Source organism: Mus caroli, chromosome 1 (assembly GCF_900094665.2).
Source record: "Mus caroli chromosome 1, CAROLI_EIJ_v1.1, whole genome shotgun sequence".
In the NCBI taxonomy this organism is placed as follows: Eukaryota; Metazoa; Chordata; class Mammalia; order Rodentia; family Muridae; genus Mus; species Mus caroli.
This window is the reverse complement of record NC_034570.1, coordinates 38,297,503-38,320,552: the sequence shown is the minus strand read 5'-3', so window position 1 is coordinate 38,320,552 and position 23,050 is coordinate 38,297,503. Positions and strand designations below refer to the sequence as shown.

Below are 23,050 nucleotides of genomic sequence, written 5' to 3'. Positions count from 1 at the left end.
AAGTACACTGTAGCTGTCTTCAGACACACCAGAAGAGGGAGTCAGATCTCATTACAGATAGTTGTGAGCCACCATGTGGTTGCTGGGATTTGAACTCTGGACCTTCGGAAGAGCAGTTGGGTGCTCTTACCCACTGAGCCATCTCACCAGCCCCTTTCTGCACTTTAAATGATCAGTAGACAGCTGTACCTAATACAGTGTAAATTATGCTCAGATCATTCAGGGGAAGAGGTCAAGAAAATCACCTGTGTATATTCAGTGTAGATACAGCCATCACAAACCATACTATATTTTCAGTCTAGATCTGTTGAATCAATGGCTGTGGACCCTAAGGATATGGAAGGGCAGATGTTGGGGGATGGTCGGTATTTCTGTGGAAATGCAAGTTTTTGTATCGCACACCTCTGCTAATAGAGCTGTTTGGAGCTGAGTAGCTGTACGTTTTTTTGTTACTCCCTGAATATTGTCATGGTTGAAGATAGCTGAGCACTATTCAGGTTAAGGCTTCTCTGGAGTATGTCAAGATGCTGTTATAAGCTTTGCTGTTTGCACCTTACCTGCTGCCAGATTTTTAGTTGTGTCTGCATCAAAGCTTGTGTCTCCGTGTCATCTGTCATCACTGTGTTTTCTGGGGATGTCCAATACAGATCACTGGAGGTGCAGGCTTTGTGGGCTCCCATCTAACTGACAAACTCATGATGGATGGCCATGAGGTGACCGTGGTGGACAACTTCTTCACAGGCAGGAAGAGAAATGTGGAACACTGGATTGGCCATGAGAACTTCGAGCTGATTAACCATGATGTGGTCGAGCCGCTCTACATAGAAGGTGATTGTTGCCACATTTTATATTTTGAATGTTTCTAGCATATATAAGGTGCATCCTAGTTTATGTAAGAAGAATATTGTTGCCAGGTGAATACCTGCCCACTGTCATGTGGCTTCCCAAGTTTTGAAATTGATCTGTGGAAGTAGCACCTGTGAGGTGCACATGATGGTCTAAATGTTGCATGTCGAGGTTCTGATTTCTAGGGCAATGGTTCTGGGAGGTGGGGCCTTTGGGAGATGGTCAGGTTATGATTAGTGCTCTTATAGGCCAAAATACTCCTTTACCCTTAGAACACAGTGAGACCCGGTGAGAAGAGACCATTTAAACTAAGAAATGAGTCCTTCTCATACTCCACGTCTTCAAGCACCATTGTCTCTGACTTCCCAGCCTCTAGTGTAAATAGACTTCTGTTTATAAGCCAGCATTATATGGCATTTCATTACAGTAGGCTGAGTGAAGTAAGACAACATCCTTGTTCTCTGATAAGGCTGTTGCCTGATGCTTACACATCATTGCTTTTAGTATCTTATAGGAAGTTGGCTGTTGTAAAATGGACCAAAGATCCATCTATAAAGCTTTGTTTTCCAGGGTGGTTTTATTGGCAAGTACTGTGAACCTTTGAGATTAGTAGCACACAGAAGCCCTTAGATCAGTGGTTCTCAGTCAGTGGGTCAGAGGGCAAATGACCCTTTCACAGGAGTTGCCTATGACCATCAGATGTTTATATTACAATTCATAATAATAGCAAAATGACATTTTGAAGTAGCAATGAAAATAATTTTATGCTTGAGGATCACCACAGCATGAGAAACTGTATTAAAGGGTTGCAGCATTAGGAAGGTTGAGAACCCCTGCCTCAGACTGTCAGGAGTATACAGGGAACTGTGGGATCTAACTTACTCTCTTACTCTGCCCCAGGATTTATAATAAAAATATGTTGTCCCACTGTACACTTGTATTGTGATATGGCCCCTTCCCGGAGGCCTCAATTCACGAAGACACCTGATTTTAGATGATAGCCTCCAGAATTGTCAGCTAAGATAACCCTTTTCTTTTATAAGTTAATTATCTTTGGTATTTTGAGTCAGCTACAGAGCTATTATTTTAGCTTTTGAATAATAAAATCTCAGTTTTAAATGTGTAAAGCCTTCAGAGAACCTGGCCACTTTATAAGATTGCATTGGGCAATAGGTGGATAAAGGTGGATCAGCAAAGGAACTGGTCATAACCTGTAGAAGCTGTAAGTGAGCCCTTCTATGGAAGTGAGTCTTTGCATAGGTGATTGAGAATCACAGTCTGGCTCTCAGTTTCAGTGGGGACTGTCCTTACAGTAGAAATGAAGGACACAGATACTTGGGGAGAAGGACCTATGAAGATCCAGGCAGAGTGGCATTGTACAGTCCCAGAGTAAAAGGAGAGACTTGCCATTGGAGCCTTTGCACATAACTAGCCAGACCCTTGTGCTCAGACATCTGGTTTCTAAAACTGTGAAAGTAAACATCTGGTGTTTTACCCCTTTCTTATGAGACATCAAAGGAAATGAGTTCAGGTGCTTAAATAATATTGAAAGCTTCCTCTGAAGTCCTCTGGTGTGCTAGTGAGAACTGCCACTTAGGGACCTAGCATCATGCTCTTGTTTTGTTTGGTTTTTCGAGACAGGGTTTCTCTGTATAGCCCTGGCTGTCCTGGAACTCATTCTGTAGACCAGGCTGGCCTCGAACTCAGAAATCTGCCTGCCTCTGCCTCCCAAGTGCTGGGATTAAAGGCGTGCGTCATCACTGTCTAAAGTAGCACAGGAGCTAAGTAGTGTCATATTCCACTTACCTTAACAGTACAACAACCCCGTCTATCTGGAACCTGCCACAGTCAAGAGTCCTGCTTGGGTTGTTTGAGTCCAAGGCTTCTGCAGCACACCCACCCACACCACCACACTACTACCACCTCTGAGTGTCTTCACATTGCTGCCTGTGAAGCAGTGTATTGAGGCTGTACAACATTTATGTAGTTTTTTGTAAGATTCTCCCTGTGTGTTTTTCATAAATACCTTTGTTGGAATTTTATCTTAGTATAGTACTCTTAAGTATGAGTTATATAAATGACACTCCATCTCTTTCATGTATAAACTGACAATAGTGCTCCATGGTATGGTCAAGGAGAAGGCTGTGTGTGTGTGTGTGTGTGTGTGTGTGTGTGAGAGAGAGAGAAAGAGAGAAAGAGAGAGAGAGAGAGAGAGAGAGAGAGAGAGAGAGAGAGAGAGAGAACATATCTGAAAGAGTCCAGAGGAGAAAAAGTAGTAGACAAATATGGCCAGCAGACTAGACATGGAGAGGGATGAGATGGCCAGTGAGCTAGAGAAGGAAAGAAGGTAAGAAGAGCTAGGATGCTGATGTGAACTGAGGGAGTCAGGAGGACAGCATGTGCTCGGGGATGCTAACAGGCATCACAAGTAGCCATTTGTCCCTTCAGCCTTATGGAATTTGAGGTGGAGTTTCTTTTGAACCTGACAGTCATGATTTGGTGGCTTGGTATCTCTTACTTCTAAATGGAGTATGGTCTTTAGAGAAAGGTGTTAACAAATGCATTTTGCTAATTCCATGCAAAACCAGTGGTGTCTCCATGTAAATTTCTTGGTTACTAAAGAGGCAGGGCATGCTAACGTCACCACTAAAGAAATCCAAATTGCTGTCTAGACCTGATTTTACACTTGTCAAATTGCAGCACCTAGGAAGCCGAGGCAGGAAGATGGTGACTTTGATGCCAGCTTGTGTACATAGTAGGACATGTGTCTGAGGTAAAAGAATAAAGAATGAAAAAGAATTTCAGATAGTTTATTTTTTCGTTTGCTACAAGCTCTTCATTACAGGGCTGTAACTCTGAATGGAGATTTATCATTTTCCTCAAGCTCTCTGTAGTTTTTTTTTTGGGGGGGGCCACTTCTATGGCTTTTATTTTTGCATGTAAACCACTGGGCGGGGGGTAGTCTTGATGGTGGGCACCCACACTGGGGTTCTGAGGACTGTAGACACTAGCTGGGAAGTCAGGTGACAGAAACAATGATTCAGACCAATCACATGATTGCAAAGCTGGGTCTCCAGCAGGGTTCCTGGTGGTCAGGCATGGACATCTAAGGAATCAGTGACATGGGAGGGGCACACACTGGGCTGGCCTTGAGCTGCCTGGATGACATTAGGGACAGAGGACCTAGCAGCTGGTGGCTCCAGGGATCTCCAGTCCATGCTTTACCTGGCCAGGGGGTTCCTGAAGGACCTGCCAGCAAACTTGACTTTGCTGCCCAGCTCTTCCTCGATTTTAAAGATCTGATTGTGCTTGGCCAGGCACTCAGATTGGTAAGGGGCACCAGTCTTGATCTGCCCAGTATAGAGCCCCACTACCAGGTCAGCGATGAAAGTCTCCCCAGATCGACGGGACAACATGACACTCCAGCTGTTGAACTGGGCCAGCTTACACACCTGCAGAGACTCGGTCACATAGCTGATCTGGTTCACTTGGATCAGGAGGCAGCTGCAGGACTTCTCTCCTGCAGCTTTGGCAATCTGCTTAGGGTTGGTCACTGTGAGGTCACTGCCCACCACTTGGATGTCTGCACTAGCTGTGAACTTCTGCCAAGCATCCCAGTCATCCTAGTCAAAGGGACACCACTGGGGAGTCCTGGATGAAGGACTTGTACAGGTCAGCCAGCTGGTCGGGTGTGATGTACCTGCTGGGGTCATCCGGAGACTTGAAGTCCAGATCATACTTGCCAGACCTGTAGAACTCAGAGGCAGCCACATCCATGCCCATGACAACCTGGTCAGTGATGCTGGCCTTTGCCATTGTAGTCTTGAGCAGCTCCAGTGCTTCTTTGTTCTCCAGGATGTTAGGTGTGAATCCACCCTCATCACCCACATTGGTGGCATCTTTACCGTACTTCTCCTTGATGACATTCTTCAGGTTGTGGTAAACCTGTGCTCCAATGTGCATGACTTCCTGGAAACTGAATGCCTCCATAGGCAGGATCATGAACTCCTGCATGTTGCCAGCATGAGAACCACCATTGATCACATTGAAAGCTGGGACCGGCAGAATGACTTCAGGGTTGCTGGCCAAGTCAGCAATGTAACGGTAAAGGGGCACCCCACTTTTCTACTGCACCAGCTTTGCAGACAGCCAGGTACACTCCCAGGATGCCATTTGCACCAAATTCAGATTTATTCCCGGTGCCATCCATCTTGATCATGAGCTTGTCAATCTTCTCTTGCTCCACAACACTCACTTTCTTGCTAGCCAGAGCAGGTGCAATAGTGTTACTGATGTGCTCAACAGCCTGTGAGACACCCTTCCCCATGAAGCAGGTCTTATTGTCTCAGAGTTCTAGGGCCTCTTAGATGCTAGTGATGCACCACTGGGCACCGCAGCTTGGAAGAGACCTTCTGTGGTGTACAGATCCACCTCATCAGTGGGATTCCTCGGGAGTCAAAGATCTCTCTGGCGTGGATCTTGGTAAACTTGGTAGACATGGTAAACATCTGACAGCTGGATCTCTGCGAAGGAAGGAAAGAGGGTTCTGTAGACATCGAAGAGAGCTTTCTCTGTAGCCTTTCAATTTATTAAAATCTTACATTTTAATTCAGTCTCATGAGTTTCTTTACCCTTTGCTCTGTTTTCACTTTAAAGTGGTGACACTGCAAGATGATGGGATCATGTGATATGACCCAGTTTTAAAACAGCCATCGTGTTCTTTGTTGACTGACCCCTCAACCCCCACCCCGAGTATCATTTCAAAGCATTTAGTTGTTTGACTAGCATGGGTTGACTCATCTTTCTTACAAAGTGGATCAGCTGACTTACTCTCCACCTGGCCTTCCTTGTGAATGGCTGTGGGTCAGCTGAGTAACTTACATCCAAGCAGTAGGAGTTCCTGAAGTTGTCAGTCCTGGTACTCACCTCCAGGTGCAGCAAGATATCTTAAAAGGCTTTCTGTTGCTGCCTCAAAGGCTATGAACCAACCGTATACAGAATGCAGACCCATAGTCTAGGCGTGCCCTCAGGGTCATCTTGAAAAGGCATCAAGGGAAAGTGGGCTAGTCCCCGGAGAGAGAGACTGGATAAGAACGGTCATAAGGAGACCTGCCACATAGGAGACCTGCCACATAAGGAGACCTGCCACGCCAGTCTTAAGGGGAGCCTTAGTCCTCTGCTGAGATCTTGAGAGCCCCCCATTCTCATTCAGATTGGGACAACTGAAGGTATTTTTCCACTATGTAGCTCAACACCTTGGTGCCAAACCTATTGTTCTTCAGGATTTGGTGATTTTCTCTACATTTTCATTTCATTCTTCCTAGCAGGCAGTGTCTGTTTCTTCCGACAGCAGCAGGAAACATTCTTTATAAGCTCACTCAGTGTTTGAGACTACACTGAAAGTAAACCAGGCAGAAAGATAACATGGGAAGCTAGTGTCTCAAAGATGCATGACCCACATCTTCATAATGTGACCATTTACCTGGAGCTGGGGAGGGAGTCTGTGAGTAAAGAGTGATTGCTCTGCAATCCTGAGGACCTGGGTGTCTCCAAGTCATACGCCTCTGCCCCCAGGTTTTGGGGTGGAGACAGACAGATCTCCCAAGCTCACTGTCCTGGCAGCTTAGCCCCAGACAACGCTCGGAGACCCTAAGTCAAGGCAGTAAGGTGATGCATGATGTAGGAAGACATGCTAGGACCTGTTCTGGCCTCTGTGTTCACACAATTTGCACGCTCATGTTTGTGTATTACAAGCAACAGATGTACAAGTTGATGGTGTTAAACAAAAATTTAGTTTCTTATTTATGCTTCTCATTTATGCAAAATTAAAAATAAATGTTGTAAACAATCTCTTACATTTGCAATCCTGACTGGGCTTTGGAAACTTCTGTGTCTGTTAGTGACACCAGCTAATATAAATGGATATTTCATGCCTGTTCTTTCTTCAGAAAGCAGCCTATGTATGAAAAGACTTTCATACTTAGAAAGCTTCTTAATTTTTAAAGTAGGTGTTTAGTGTTCTGTTGTGTAGCCTTACTATATCTCTGTAAAAACATACTTCTCCTACTTCAATGTTGTTACAAAGTCTCATCATGTGAATATAGTACAGCCTTATTCTCTTTGTTGGGCATTAGATTGTTGGCACTTGAAGCTGTCAGAAACCTGCTTCAGGATAGCATCATTTGTGCTTCTGGGATTGCCTCCTCAGATTCTGTGAAGGCTACTGAGGCAAACAGCCTGGACTTGGCTAGAAGCTCTTCCATTTTTGGCTTTCCAATCACTGCATAAACACAGATTTAGAGAGCAGCACTTCTTGCAGTGCTCAAAAAGCAGCAGCATCCATGAAAGAGCACAGGAGAGAAGGGGCCAGGGTGATTGGCAGCACTTAATACCAGCACTGTCTACCCTGCAAGCTCAGCTCTCCCTATGCTCATGTGATAGAGGCGGTTATCTTCATTTACACCAAGCCTCAGCAACCTCTTACCAAACACTCAGGTGCCAGGAAAGACCATGGGAAAGATGCTAGGAAAGAGGAAGTAAGAGACCTGGGCTACTTTTCATGGGTTCTCAGGGTGAAAGCGGGCTTGGGGAAGTGTTTGCAGAGGGAGGGGACTGGCTCCTTGGTGATGCAAGCATTAGGGGCATGTTTTGCTCATGAGAATATTTTAGTTCATTATATTTATGAATTAATGTGTCAACTTTAGTGAAGGAGGTGTTAGATCTCAGATGCCCTGTCTGTATAACTTGCAGCACAGGGCTTCCTGCAGAGCATTGTGGACACATGAGGAAGAGAGCCCTGCAAAGCCTCAGCCCCAGGCTCAGCCAGGCCTCTGGCGTGTGCAGCCTTCATATAAAATTCTATTTGTTAGGAATTAAGGCATAACCGCACTCAGTGGTCTGAGGAATGTGAAAGGTTATGCATCTCCTGGAATCCTGATTCTCACTGTAAACGGTGCTGTCAAGGATGGAGCTACACTGTGGAACTTGACGTTATGAGCACATTCAGAACAGCCCCCACCCCACCCCTCCCCCCAACCCCTCAAGTGCCTGTTTTGTTGTTTTATTGTCAGCTTGATAGAAGAGTGGTTTGAGAAGAGGGAACCTCACTTGAGGAAATTCCCCACCAAAGTGGCCTTTGGGCAAGCCTGTGGGCATTGTCTTGATTGGTGATTAATGTTGTAAGGCCCAGCTTATTGTGGGCAGTACTATCCCTGGGCTGGTGGGCCTAGGTGCTGTATCAGTTACTCTCTCCAGGCTCCTGTCTTGAATTCCTGCCCTGACTTCCTTCAGTGATGGACTGTGGTGTGGAAGTGTAAGATAAAAACAAACCTTTTCCTGCTCAAGTTGCTTTTGGTCATAGTGTTTGATAGAGACAGAAACCCCAGCTAAGACAGTATCCATGGAGGATGGTTCCAGATCCCCATGGATACAGCAGCCACAGATTCTCAAATCCCACACAGAAGCTGTGCACAATGTGAATCAGTTGCTATAGTGGAATCATAGCAGGGAAAGGCTTTATGTATTCAGTGCAGATGCCATTGTGGGGATAGTTTTAACCTATGGTTGATCTAATTTGTGAATCTAGAAGCTGTGGAAATGAGGCTATGTTTTTGCCATGTCTTTGACTTGGAGTGTTGAGAAGAGAGCGTTCCTTATGCACATATTCACAGAGAGACTCAGTCTTCAGTGTCATGGTGTAGTCCTTAACTGGTGTGTACCAGTCCTGCTCTTACAGCATGGGCACTGTCCCAGAGGAACTTAATGACACCATGGACAGTAGGAACTTGAGCACAGTCAAGAGGAGCATGTTATTTTGCAGTTGGCTACATAAGGACTTGTCTCTGGGGAAAGATAATGCCTGATTTCTCCGGTGACTTCTGAAAATGGCTCTGGGTTCTCTTGGGTATTCTTTGAGATGCATAGTGTCTTTTCTTGCATCTGCAGGACATGCAGGAAACTCCTTCTCCTGCCGTTTGTTTCCCCCATCCCCTGGCAACCTCAGTGCCCTCCTGCTTGATGCTTCCCAGCCTAACCCTTTGGGAGGCAGGCCTGATGATCAGAGGTTTCTTAAGATTATTTTCTCCAGGTTCTTTTTCCTTGCTAAGACCACAGCTCATAGCCTTGTAAATGCAAAAGGACAGGGCAGCTCACATCCAGAGACAACACAGAGCAGCAGATTCAGTGGGTGAGTTGGCAGGCCACTCTCCACCTCCAGCCCAATTGTCGTGCTCATTTTTACTGTGCTTTGAACTCACAGCTGACATGTTCTCAGGCTTTTTCTCTGGACATTGAGAGTTAATAACTTTGTAGCTTCATTTACATTCCAGAGCCAGCTGTTAATATTGCTTGTGGCATTTCACATTTGTACTTGTTTGCTCCTACTCTGAAGTTTCCTTCTCTTCATAACTCCTTAGCAGATTAAGTAAGTCAACAGAGTCTGTGTAATGCCCTTTTTAGGATAGGAGCAGCAGTGCTGCAGTAAGTGAGAGGCAGAATATGTTTGCATAGGGGAATGGGCTGTGGAGAACTTGGATTTTCACGCAGTTTTCAGGTTCTCCTTAAATGGGCTACTGGATCTACGTCCTGCTTAATCCTGGTGTAACTGTGCATGACACTCCTCATCTTTCTAGGAAAACAGGAGGCCTGACCTGTCAGGTGGCAGAAAAACAAACCAGGTAGACTAGCTTTTGGGGTATGTGCAAAAGACTCAGTTTATGTCTCATATCTCCACTCTCTTAACTTTGCTGTTCCCAGAGCTCTGGGCCGAAGCACTGTGGAGGGATATTTGTTTTCTGTTGGCTTTTTTCAGGACCACTAAAGGATTGTGTTTATTCCTGCAGTGGAGCTTGCATTTGTAGTCTGTCACTACTGTGTGGAGGTGGGAAAACAGACTACAGTGCCCAAGTAGCTTGATGATTGCTAGACAGATCAGATGACAGTTGAAGTCATTGGCTAGCAGCCTAGCAGCGTGAGTGGTTAGCCATAAGAGGAATTGTATCTGACCAAAGGCAGCAGGAAGTTTCACATACAAACTGGCATCAGGGTGAGCCTTGAAGAAAGCTGGGCTGGAGTGACAGGAAGGAGGGCAGCTTCATGACTTCAGTTTGATGTCAGAAAAATGTTTTGGGCTCAAAAGATACACACTCCCTCTTAGTTCCCCTGGCACCACCCTCTTAAGACATGGTTTTACACAGCCCAGGCTAACTTTAATTTTTTTCTGTAGCTGAGGTACAACTGGTAATCCAGGTCTTTGAGAGTTAACAGGCAGGATGATCAAAAGTTCAAGGTCCTGAGCTACCCTAGACTCTGTCAAAGCAAACAAACAAACACCTCCCACAGACAAACAAACCAAACATCAAATTTATAATGAATCTTAGATGTTTCTGGCAGTGCTTGCCCATGTGTCACTGTGCAGCCTCACTGTAGCCTTGTTCTGAACACACAGCATGCAGATTGCTCTGCAGCCATGCCAGCTCATGCTCAGAACAGACAGTATTGTATGTTATGATCTGTTTCTTTTACTGTTCAGTTTCTGCTTTTACACTATAATATTTTCTATCCCCAGTGCAGAGCTATAAAATATTATCGGGTTATAATAGGATGTTTGATTTTAAGAATTGTAGATGGGTTACTGTGTATATATAATTATATATTTATGCAAATAGTTCTATATACTTATACAGCTGTAAATATATAATATATATTTAAGTACATTTTGACTTAGAGTCAAGCCAGATTTTCTAAAATTTTCTGAAATTTCCTAAGCACACTTTACTGTTTGTACTACACATTTACATGAAGTGATATTCTCAGCATTGCAGTCAGAATGTCCATCAATTCTATAAATTCAGTATTCACAATAGCAATATTCAGTACATAAACACATTCATCTTAGATTTGCTTTCATTTTCAATAAAGGCTATAATTATACATGATTTATTTGTGATTTACCCTTAATGTTTGCTTTGTTTGAAGTTGTTAAGAATGTGATTGGTTTTCAAACAGAACAATATATTAGCAAGTAGAATTTCAGCGTAAGGTATACTGGCACAGTTGCTTTACACGGTAGTATCCAAGGGCTCATGATTTAGAAGCAAAAACCATTTTCTTGCAAATGACATTCTTTCTTTTGTTTCCTTTAGTTGACCAGATATATCATCTGGCATCTCCAGCCTCCCCACCTAACTACATGTACAACCCCATCAAGACACTGAAGACTAATACAATTGGAACACTAAACATGCTGGGTCAGTAAGTTGGCCTTTTTTTTTTTTTTTGTCTTTTTTTTCCCCTTTTCTTTTTGTGGAAATATTTTAAGAGATTTCAAAAGTGCATAGTAGTGGAATCTTCCACCCATAATGCATATTCCAAGGCTCCTGTGATTCCCTAAAATGAGATTGTACCAAATCTTGTGATGTCTTTAGTATTAGCACTTGAACTGTGTGTACTTAGCTTTTATATCAGTAGAGCTAGTGTGTCTTTCTTTTTCTTTTATATCTACTCCAATATGAAATTAATTCTTACTATAGATCTTTTCACCCTCAGAATTATTATTTTTCTCTCTTGAGTTGAGAGCATCTACTTTTTATCTGAAGAAAGCACTTCCTGGCTTCTAGTTGATTTGAGTCACAGAGAGTCACTGCTCTGAGGCCTTTGGGATATTAATACGTTCTTAACATAAATATGATTCTTTTGATGCCATTACAGTCAGTCCTTGATATGACAGTGACTAATAAGTGGGTAATATATACCACAAGAATATGTCTGACAAAGGGACAAATGGGTAATTCATACCATGGACAGTATAAAGCAGGATGGGACAAGTTAATTATGGTCTTCATAACAGTGCGCAGATACCAACTATTTTGATGATTCTTTTAAATTTAAGATTTTTGGATTGATATTGAGTATCTTACATTGGTATTTGAAACTTGCTCAGTCCTATGGTTGGCTAGTCTGCTGGTTTGATTATGGTATTTGCACCCTCCTCCAGCCCTTTGTGGGTACTGTTCAGTAGTTTCACAGTATAGCTTTTTGACATGGGGAAGGCACCTTTCTTTCCTGAGTTGTAGTAACCAGTCTTCCATGGCTCTTGTCAGTTTCCAGGGAGTGGGACAGGTACTTAATTCAAGGACCAGCTTGCTTTCCTTTTCTTTGTCTCTGAAGCTGGTCACCAGTGTCTAGGATTATTGGGAGACGAGCAGAGGAGTGCTGGTAGCCCTGGTCCAGGAATGAGCAGTGTGGCCTTGTACCTAGGAAGATTCACTGATATACCTGGGAGGGGTCAGGAGAGATGGGGCCTGCATGGGAGTTTTGGAGACTGAGTTCCTGCTCAGACTAACCTGAGGATTCACGTTAGAATTAAGAGGTGACAGGGAAGTACGAAGAAAGGTGGTCACATGCAGAGTCACATACTAGATCATGAGGAGGTGACGGGGAAGTATGAAGAAAGGTGGCCACCTGCAGAGTCACATACTAGATCATGAGGAGGTGCATTTAAATTTGCATAGACAATTATCTCAAAATCAAAAGGGTTTAAAACAAACAAACAAAAAAGAAAACAAAGCAAAACAAAACAAAAAAATCCCTCAGGATCTTTCATTGCAGCTACTCTGTAAGACTCCACAGTGAAACACCATAGTCTGTGTCCAGGAGGTAGTCTGTGAATTCCATCTGATACAACCTCAGGATGGCATTTTCTTCTTAAACACACAGGAGTGGGCAGTCTCTGTCCTCATCTTCAGAGCATCCCCTCCTCTCACTCTTTGATTTCTTCCTTTCAGTTTGTTTCTGAAAGGTACTGCCATCCAGTGTCTATCACATGATGGTGAAGCTGCCTGTTCTGTCTCAGTCTCCCCTGCCTCCCCTCTGTTTCGTTCTTGACGTACATCTTGGAGGCTTCCTGCTTCCTTCCCTAGCTGCTCTGACAGCTCACACCCCTGGCTCTCTTCCACTGTTGCCCTTCAGCCTACTCCCCCAGCACTGGCCTCAGGCCATGGATGCCTGTTCTGTCCCACTTAGCTGTACTTCTTGGGCAGCACTGTGGACTTGTGTTCCATGTTAGGGCCGGATCCTCTCATTGTCCTGGTGTGCAGTCGTGGGGTACAGTGGGGTGTATCAGAGTTAAGTGAAGGTGATGGGCTTCTCCACTATATGGTGGAACTCTGGGAAAAGTCTGGAGGACTTTCCATGTTTGCTTGAGCCCACACTTAGTCTAGTTGTTCTGTATGTGGCTGTTGAGTGTAGGAAAGTGATTTGGGGCAGGATTGGGCACTATAGTGGCTACATTCTAGAAGGTGCCTGTATGCAGAACCTGGAAGACAGAAGAAGGTACAGGTAGTTGCCCAGGCAGGGCATGCAGAAGAGGTGATAGGTGCGCCATTTGGGAAGGCAAGATGAGAAGCAGCTGGGAGAAGTTATCTGGCTAGTTAACCTGCCAGTGTAGTTACGTAATAAAATGCGGGGAAGCCACAGAAGACAATTCAGAGGAAACAGTATTCCAAATATAGCAGGATTAATGTGCATATGAACTCAGAGAGACTGTGGCAGCACTCACAGGGCCTGCATAGGTTCAAGACAGGATCCCAGCACTGAGCTCCCACCCCAACCAGGAAGCTAATTGACATCTGATTGCAAAGGAAAAATTACTCTTCTCCAGTTGTTCTCACTGGATAGTTATATTAACCACGTTTAAGGGTAGACCCAAAGCCCTACAGAGAAGGTCAACACAAATTTAACTCAGTGGTATTTTTGTAGACTTTTTGTTTAATATTTTGTTTAGGCATTTTATGTTCTATATGTCTTTTGCTTGGGTATTATTTCCAATTTTCTGTTCATATTGGTTTTGTTTCTCTGTGAATATCTGTGGTTTTTTTTCTTTTTTAGATTCTGGTTTGTTTGCTTTTCATTTGTTTGCATTATTTTTTAAAGACACAGAGAAACAGTTGGATAGAGGGGTTGGGAAGGGCTAGGGGCAGTTAGGGGAAGGGAACTGTGATCAGAATATATTGCATGAATAAAAATTGTTTTTCAATTTAAAAAAATCATATGAGGTAGCATTTTTGGGGCACATAGAGTCTGTGCAGAGCTCCTTGGAGTCACACTGTGCTCAACAGAGTCTGGATCTGGCCCTATTTGCAGCTACCATATCTCACTTAAATATTACTCGTCTCAAGGGTTCATTTACAGTTTTCTTGTTGGTGTTTTTTTTTTTTTTTTCCCCACATGTTCTGTGGCAGGTGCACTAGGAGTAGGTAATTTGGTAGATACTAAGGCACTTTCAGGACTGAAACATTGCTTAAATTGGCCACACACACACATGTGCCTGCCTGTGTAAACTGACAGTTTCTCTTATGATTTACACTTTCTACAGGATTGGCAAAGCGCGTGGGTGCCCGTTTGCTCTTGGCCTCCACTTCCGAGGTATATGGAGGTGAGTGATGGAGCCCCTGAAAGAAGCCCACCAAGCCATGGGACTGTTTGTATCATGTTGTAGGCAAGAGGGAACCAGAGTTCAGGATTCAACTTAGAGGGCCCAGCCTGTTGACACAGTCTCTTTTTTTACTGCTACTCTGAGGCCTGGGTCAGGTCAGCTATGTAATAATGATGAGGTTTTTATGATTCCATAGAGGTGGACTTTATATTTGCTCTGAAAACATCTCAGAGATTACCAACATGAAGCTGCTTTTGTCCCTTTTGCTGGTGACATGTGCTCATTTCCTCACCTGTTACAGAAAGAATCCTGAAAGAACCAGGAAAGGTAGTGCCAGTGAACTCCAGGTTACATTTACCTACCCACCACCATCATGATGCCTCCCGAGCTATTCAGTACCCAGGAGCTTGGCGTGGATTTGTTATTCATGTCTGGTTTGTACACCGTCCAAACTCCAGCTGGCTGCAGGGTACAGTGAGGAGCCAGACCCTGACGTGATGTCCTTTTTTCTCTTTGTACATTATTCTTCTGGACAAGGGAAGTGAGGATATTGAGATGTAAAATTGGAAGAGATTACTTTTGAAGTAAGTTTGCCATGTAGGAAAACAATACAGCAACACAAATTGTACAGAAAGTAGTTGTAAGTGCCATGACAGTGTAACACAGCCTCTTCTTTGAGGTTCTTGGCAATTGAAACGGCAAAGCAGGTGCCCCAGCCCGCACCGTGTTCACTGTCTGAAAGGCACAGTGACAGCTTTCCATCCTTGTCAGCATTCATTTGTATATTCTGTAAGAGCTGTTGTCTTTAGGAGTCTTAAGTACTGAGGGTGGTACAGTTGTGGTTTGGCACTTTCTGCATGAGTGCTGCTAGAACATTTGGGTTTTGTGAAGCATCTGCCTTCCCTTGCAGCATCACAAAATGCTTATGAGGAGGGTAAGTATTGGAAAACTTTTTCTTGTTTTATTTTGTCTTTTAAAACTGAATGCAGCACAGGCTGGCCTCCAGTTTGCTACATAACCTAGGTTGGCTTCCACTTTTGGTCCCCTGCCTCAGCCTTCCAAGTTCTGAGACTATAGATGCTCACTGACACACCTGACTTCTGAAATAATTTTTACTAGACCTTTATGTATGTGGACACATACAGATGCTCACTGATAAAAGCATGAACACATCTAGGTATTCCATGTGTGGGGAGGTACACATGTATTTGTAATGGGCAGAGAGTAACTTTGGAGTCTGGTTCACCTGTGCCTAGAGCTCACTAAATATGATAGGGCAACTGGCCAGCAGATCCCAGGAATCTACCAGTCTTTGCCTCCTCAGTGCTGAGGTTACAAACTGGGCACCACTATGCTGAGCCTTTTTTCTTTTTTAGTTGGTTTTGGGGATAGAACTTAGGTCCTTGTGATTGCAAAGTAAATACTTTATGGAGTCAGCTTCTCAATCCTGGCCCTTTACTTCTGTATTCCCACCCCCAACCCCCATTAACCCCACCTCCATGGCTTTCTGAGGAGAGTTTTGAGAAGCTTGGCTCCCTGGGCATTGCAGCCCAGAGTGGTGCCAAGACTGAATTGCTTATGCTTGGCTTTCTTGTGTGCCAGAAAATGAGACTGTCTCTTTTGGGATCTGACCTGTCAGAAGCTAGGAAAAAGCCTGATCTTGATCATCTCTCTGTGCATGTAAATCATTAATATTCTTTTTTTTTAGGGACTCTTTGCCTCAGACCTCTTCTCTCCCTGTAACTTCCCTCTTATTGGGGGATTTTCCACTCACCAGCCTTACTCTGCACTGTACACACTGCAGAGTTATAGCTGCTTCTTGAAGGTTCATGTGCCAAGGGTCCACCACATTTGCGCCTCTCCCTTATCCATACAAGTCTGCTGTCAAACCTTGTGCCAAGTAAATTGGCTGTGAATGTATAACACAGAGTTGCTGTATGTTTTTATCCACATTTCTTGGAAGAGATTTATATATTTTATAGTGTGGTTGGACACATACATATATGTAGAGGAGCACCAGGTGCCCTGGAGCTTAGGAAGGGGCATGGAGCTCTGAGCTTCCCTCACTGGCATTTCTCTCTATCTTTAAATGTTTACCCATGGGAACTAGAAAGGGGGAGGGGGAGAGACCCACACCCCGCCAGAGTTTTCTCTATTCTCTGGTTAGTCAGGCGTGGGAGGGCTGCTAACTACCTTCTACTCATCCCTGGGTGGGCATTCCTCTATCCCACACTTCAGGGGGTGGCCAAAGGTAGCCCTACCTGGGAATCCTTGGGGCTATAGGAGAGAGGGACGAGGGAAGAGGTTCCCAACACAGATCAGAGTGTGCAGTGGATCTTGATGGAGCAGAGACTCTCTATGGTTTAAGAGCTTTATTATAGAAATGCAGGGAGGAAGAGAAAGAGAAAGAGAGAGAGAGAGAGAGAGAGAGAGAGAGAGAGAGAGAGAGAGAGAAAGGCTAGAGAGAAAGAGAGGAAGAGGAAGAGAGGAGAGGAGCCAAAGGGGAGAGTGAGGTATAAGAGGGAGACAAGAGAGTAAGCAGTAAGAGATCAAGATGGGGCTGAACAGCCTTTTTTATGGTTTTTACTGTTGCTAGGTAACTGGGGAGGAGTTTAGCCTGAAGGTCAGAAGCTTGGGCCATTGCCTATGTGACTACTGACCATGCTTCTCTTGTGGTAGGCTTGGGGGTTGGGGGGCTAACTTAGGCAGGGGCCAAAGTTCCAGGAGCATCAGGGAACACCTACCATGTCATGAAGGTGAATTATGACCATCGGGGTTCAGACCTCAGCTTGACTGGAGACCAGCCTGCAATTCCCCACATTTACCTAGGTCCATCAAAAATGAACATTGTTTCTGGTAACAAACTGAGGGCTGGTTAGGGAATATAAATTAAGTATTATTTTCTCCTGCTTACTCATAGATCCTGAGGTCCACCCTCAAAGTGAGGACTACTGGGGCCACGTGAATCCCATAGGACCCCGAGCCTGCTATGATGAGGGCAAACGTGTTGCAGAGACCATGTGCTATGCCTACATGAAGCAGGTATTGGTCCATACCACAGAGCACTGTACACAGATGTGCACATTTATTGTACAGGAATCAACTTCAGTGCTTGGCACCTGCCAGTGGCTGTTGGGAAGACCTAGTGCTTACGGTTACATATGAATGGTATTGCCAGGCATTTCTACATATCTTCTTGTTTTCAAAATGATATGAGCTCGTTTCCAGTACTGTGAGAGAGCCGGGAACAGCATACTTCCCTACTGTCATATTGTCCACGATCAGTTAACCTCCATTAGTTAACGTCTGCCTCTTTTTTGCAAGGCCTCCAAGTTGGTGTGATTAATTTTTAACATCTATTTATTATGTGTATGTGTGTATTTATGTTCCAGAGTGTGGGTCATTACATGTTTGTGGAGGTATTGGGAACTTGTTTCCTCCTGCGGTGTGCTAAGAGTACAGGTGGGCTGCCATGCCCGTCTGGTTTCTGTGTTGGTCCAGGGGCTCTGGACGACTTCATCCTTGTACAGCATGCACTTTACCTAGCCACCTCCCTAGCTGTGATAGATTTTAGAAATCATCCTCTCATATTATCTTTTTTGTACATATTTCCCTGTTTCCTATGTGCTTTCTTTATTACTCATAGTTACACTGGGTGCTTCGGCCATGAGTGTTTTATCTTGTGCATCATCTCACTCACAGACCGAGAGGCCAAGGTTCCCAGCCTGGTGCTACCATAACCTGAGCTGGAGATGGATGGATGGGCACTCAGTTCTCACCTCTGACCTCTGACCTCTGGGATGGGCTTGTATTGTAGCTCTGGGCTGTTGCCTTAGGGAGTGCAGTAGAAGGCAGATTGTTTGGTCAGGTGAAAGCCCTGTGTTGTTCCATTTTTCTCACTAAATTTGTGCTTGGGACCAGCACTCTCTGGTTCTCAGGAACTTGTTTTCTTTGTTCGTCCTTTGTTTCTTTCTTCTTCCTTTAATTGAAGCAGGACTTGTAGGAAAATAATCATGGACATAGAATGTAGCTTTAGGACAACTATGTATCGATGTGCTGTCCACCCTGGGAGCAATGTTGTCAGGCCCACATCTAGCCTGTGGGCAAGAGAGGAGGGCAATATGGGAGTTCTCTTGGCCCCTGACTATTTGTTTCTGACCATCAGTCATTCTTTTATGTGGATGATAGTACGGCATGAAGCTACAGTTCCCCTTTTATGACGGGCCTGGAGCACTTAGCTTCCTTAGCTTTTTAATGCAAAATAACTTATGTGGGTATCAGGCTCTAGACCTCTCTGCTCTGTTTCTCTGCTAGCAGTAGACATGAATTCTTACAGATATAGCATAAGTCATGGTGTGAGCTTCCAGCTTTCTGTCCCTATTCTCCGGGTTGTAAATAGTAGGCCCCCACACAGGGGTATGTTGCTGTCACTCTAGCTCTACCTCCTAATCCTTTGGGCACTTACTCTGAGCATGTAAGGTAACCCCTGTAGAGAAGGGGACCCATAGCCTGATTACCAAGCCCCCTGCACTGCTGGACACCATGGTGTTCTGCCTGTCAGGATATGCTGCTGGCTAGAGGTGACATAGTACATGGGGTTACCTTGCATGCTTAGGGTAAGTGCCCAAAGCCTCAGGAGCTGGGGCTAGAGTGACAGCAGCATGCCTCAGCTTTGCTGAGGCTGGGTTTCCTTAGTCTTCCCTCCTTCTACCTAGCATGCTTGAGGTAAGGAGAGAGTGGGCTCCAAACTTGCTCCCAGGTTCCTGGCTCCTAAGTGGAGCTTGAGATACCTATATACAACATGCTCTGCCCTGCTGTCTTGACAGGCTGCTGTGGATAAGTGTCTTAGTTAGGGTTTTGCTGCTGTGAAGAGACACCATAACTGAGGCACTCTTACGAGGACAACATTTAACTAGAGCTGGCTTACAGGTTCAGAGGTTCAGTCCATTATCACCCAGGCAGGAGCATGGCAGCGTCCAGGCAGGCATGGTGCAGGAGAAGCTGAGAGTTCTACATCTTCATCTGAAGGCTACTAGGAGAAGACTGGCTCCCATGTGTTTAGGAGGAGGGTCTCATTGCTCACCCCCACAGTGACACAGTTCTTCCAACAAGGCCACACCTCCTATTGTGCCACTCCCTGAACCAAGCCATAATCAAATCACTGCAATAAGGAGGTATCCAGTGAGGTGGCATAGCTCTGAAGCCGAGAGCATCAAGTCTCGCAGTAAGCACAGTTTTTGACAATGCCCATGTATTGCTTACTCTAGGTATCAGTTGTTCCTTAGCCAGGGCTTAGTGCCAAGTCGCTTCATGTAGCGTCCATTCTGAGTTCTAAATATAAAGCCTTTTCAAGGAGTTTTAGAGAATAGCATTTTAGTTGTTAGGATTCATGCTTGTAGAATATCCTGAGTCATGTTTATATTAGCAGATTACTGATTTGGTTATTTTAGCACTACAGATTTTTACATACAAGAAAGCATCCTTTTTGTTAATGATTATCCTTTTTTCAGGGCTGTACATGGTGTGTAAATAAATCTAATGTAAGGAATGAAAATGTAAACAAGATACATAGAAGTCTGCATTGCCTTTTTATTAAATAAAATGTTGCCTTTTAACGATTCTCTTTCAAGATTCTCATAATTAGTGAAATACCCAGATATATTCAGCATAAAGTTTTATTTCATTGCACATCTTTTAATGGGGATCGAAGGGCAAAACAGAGCACCCTTCATGAATAGTTTGGATCTGTCAGAGAGGAAGTAGGTTGCTGCTTCTGTGTACCTGTGGGCATGGGGTCTTTGTAATGTGGGGGTTTACCCTGGGGCTGTTAGTCAGGGCTTAGGGCACATTTGTACTCCTAGCCCTCTGTGAGTATACCTCTGAAGTCATGGCCCACCCACTTTCGGAACTGAGTCTGCAAAACAGGCTACCATTCATAAAACCGCAGACCAACAGAGCAGAAAGAGAACTTAGAAGTTAGCTTGAGGGCATATTTATTTTTTGGCATCAGCATACTTTAAAAAAGAAGAGTTGCTATGTATATGACACTAGAGGGCTTGATGTGTTTGCTGGCCCTGGCCTTGTTCCCAGGGGGTCTGCTACCCACATCCTGCTACCCCACATAGGCATCTGCAGTGTGGTATTCCCTCCCTACTAGCTTTGCAGTGCTGTCAGCATACCCAGACACATAGCAACCGTAAGAAGTTTACTTATTAATGCAGTAGTCCCTGTTATTTTTTTTTGAGGGAGATACACTTCAACACCCCAGGGGATGTCTGACTGAAAAGTGCAGGAATCTATATATGTTATGCTTTTTCTGAACATGTATAGCTATGTTAAAGTTTAATTTATAAGTTAGGCATAGTAAAAGATTATTTGCAGTTACAAAAAAGACCAACTGTAGCAAAATGCTCATAGGCACAGGCTGCCTCCTATCTCCCAATGCTACCCTCACTTCTGGCTGACTGGGTAACTGAAGCCATGGCTAGTGAATCCACTTCACTAAAGTAGATGTGTTGAAGAGGGTTGTCAGGGAGCTGCAGCACAGCTGCATCACCCAGTCTTATGTGGCTTTTCTGCCACCCTCCACAATGAATGTGAGCATCCCTCAGTCTAGTGCAAGACCTCGGGTGTGTGAGAAGCATCAGAGAATGAGATGATTCAACCTCCTGTCCCCATTGATTCACACATTTTCCGGGTATGAGAAGACTTGGACGTATGGCAGAGTAGGGCTACCATTTATGGGAGCACTATATATAGTTTTCAGGTCAGTATAACTCAGGCTTCTCCTGCAGGACAGACAGATCTTTGTGTAATGGAGAGTGACACTTTTCTGTGTAGACCCGTTCCTCAGTCTGTGCAGTACTCCTCTGTCCTTTGAGGACTTCTGTCATTGAGCAGTGATCAAAGCACAGCATCTATGGCATAATAGAACACTGTTCAAGGCATAGCTTATGTTTAAGAGCAGTCTTAATGGAGAGCCCATTTTACTCTCTACCTCAGGACTTGACTATTATAAAAGAAGCAATGGGATATCTGATGCCACCTTACCCTTGTGGGTGGTACACTAGTCCCAACCATTGCTCTGCCTCAAGCCTGTGATTAATCTTCCCCAGAGTGCTGTGGGATTCCACCATATAGTTCTGTCGTTCTGGTGGGGGACAGATACTGAGAAACATTGTACACGATCACTGTTTTTTAGATTGAAAATAATTTTTTAAACAATATATTCTGATCATAGCTTCTCCTCCTCCAAATCTTCCCAGGTCTTCCCTATTTACTCAGTTCGAGGCCTTCTTTTTCTCATTAGAAAACAAAACATAACAAAACAGCCAGGTTTTTAAAAAAGAAAAATAACAAAGTGAAAGCACAAGAAACACATATCCACACATGTACACACACATATCCACACATACATATATACACACTCATACACACACGTACACACATACATATATATATATATATATATATATATATATATATATATACACACACACACACACACACACACACACACATATCCACACATACATATATACACATTCATACACACACGTACATACACAAATACATGCACACATACATGCATACACACACACAGAAAACAATATCAACACAAAATTGAAAACCATAATGCACAAGCAGAAGACTAGTAAGCCCCATGCCTAGACAAGCAATATGAAACAAAAGTCTACAAAAGTCCCACCGAGTCATAAGTCTTAGAACATTGAGTATAGGGCTGGCGAGATGGCTCAGTGGTTAAGAGCACTGACTGCTCTTCCAAAGGTCCTGAGTTCAAATGTCAGCAACCACATGGTGGCTCACAACCATCTATACTGAGATCTGACGCTCTCTTCTGGTGCACCTGAAGTCAGCTACAGTGTATTATTGTAAAAATTCAATTCCCAACAACCACTTGAAGGTTCACAACCATCTGTACAGCTACAGTGTACTCACATACATAAAATAAATAAATCTTAAAAAAAAAAAGGAAGAAAGAAGAGAAAATTAAGTATAACTGGAGACTGCTGGGTGAACCTGGAGTGTTCCCAGATATGCCCATGAGCTTGTACTCTCTGCATGGGGGTTCATACCATCTTTCTCCTCTGAACTTTTCATTGGTTTTATGCTGACCTAACTCAGAGATGCTGAGATGTTCTTGTTCTCAGTGCTCAGAGACTTGGGTGACTGACTCAGGGTTCCTGTGAAGGACTGAGCACACAGTGACATGAAGCTATGGCTAAGAATGAGTCACTAGTTCTGTGAATGTTGGCCTTTTGCATGCTGAGTCCCTGCACCACAGCATGATGGAAACTGCAGTGTACGGTGGCAGGGCTGGGCCATGCAGATTGATGTCACATGATCTATAACATATGGATGTGCTTAGATCCTTCAGAGATTGGCTCTGCTTTCAATACGATACAGCCCTAGTGGGCACTTTCCTAATTTTCATCCAGTCCCTTTTTTCCAAGCTTGGTATGGAAACTAGCCCAGCTGCCACCAAATAGCTTGTTGGTGCCTCTCGTCTACACCTTTACTATCCCACTGTGAGGGTTGAGGATGCATGTCATGAGCTGTACACGTTAAACCAGCGTTGCCTTTGTGTCAGGGCAAAGGGTTGCTGACACTGAAGAAAGAGCTGGGCATACTAATTCCAGAAGGTGCCAGTGTTTTTTTTTTTTTTTTTTTTTTTTTTTGATTATTTTTTTTTTTTTTATATATGATGAGGACACTGTCACTCTCCTCCTTCAGGACAGTGAGGGCTCCAGT

The 23,050-nt window shown here is 44.2% G+C and overlaps 1 protein-coding gene and 1 pseudogene across 7 annotated transcripts in view; one reads left to right on the top strand and one right to left on the bottom strand.

Annotated features, from left to right (window-relative positions):
• Positions 1 to 23,050, top strand: part of Uxs1 (UDP-glucuronate decarboxylase 1) — a 79,091-nt gene that overhangs the window by 39,352 nt on the left and 16,689 nt on the right. For 4 of the 7 annotated variants that reach the window (XM_021166509.2, XM_021166421.2, XM_029477462.1 and 1 more), the window contains 4 exons: positions 648 to 828; positions 10,989 to 11,093; positions 14,219 to 14,278; positions 17,199 to 17,320. In XM_021166509.2, the coding sequence (XP_021022168.1) occupies positions 648 to 828; positions 10,989 to 11,093; positions 14,219 to 14,278; positions 17,199 to 17,320 (468 nt within the window). The remainder of the gene's footprint in view (positions 1 to 647; positions 829 to 10,988; positions 11,094 to 14,218; positions 14,279 to 17,198; positions 17,321 to 23,050) is intronic. The other 3 variants (XM_029477478.1, XM_029477482.1, XM_029477471.1) reach the window with 2 other exon arrangements.
• Positions 4,068 to 5,882, bottom strand: LOC110307306 (annotated as a pseudogene).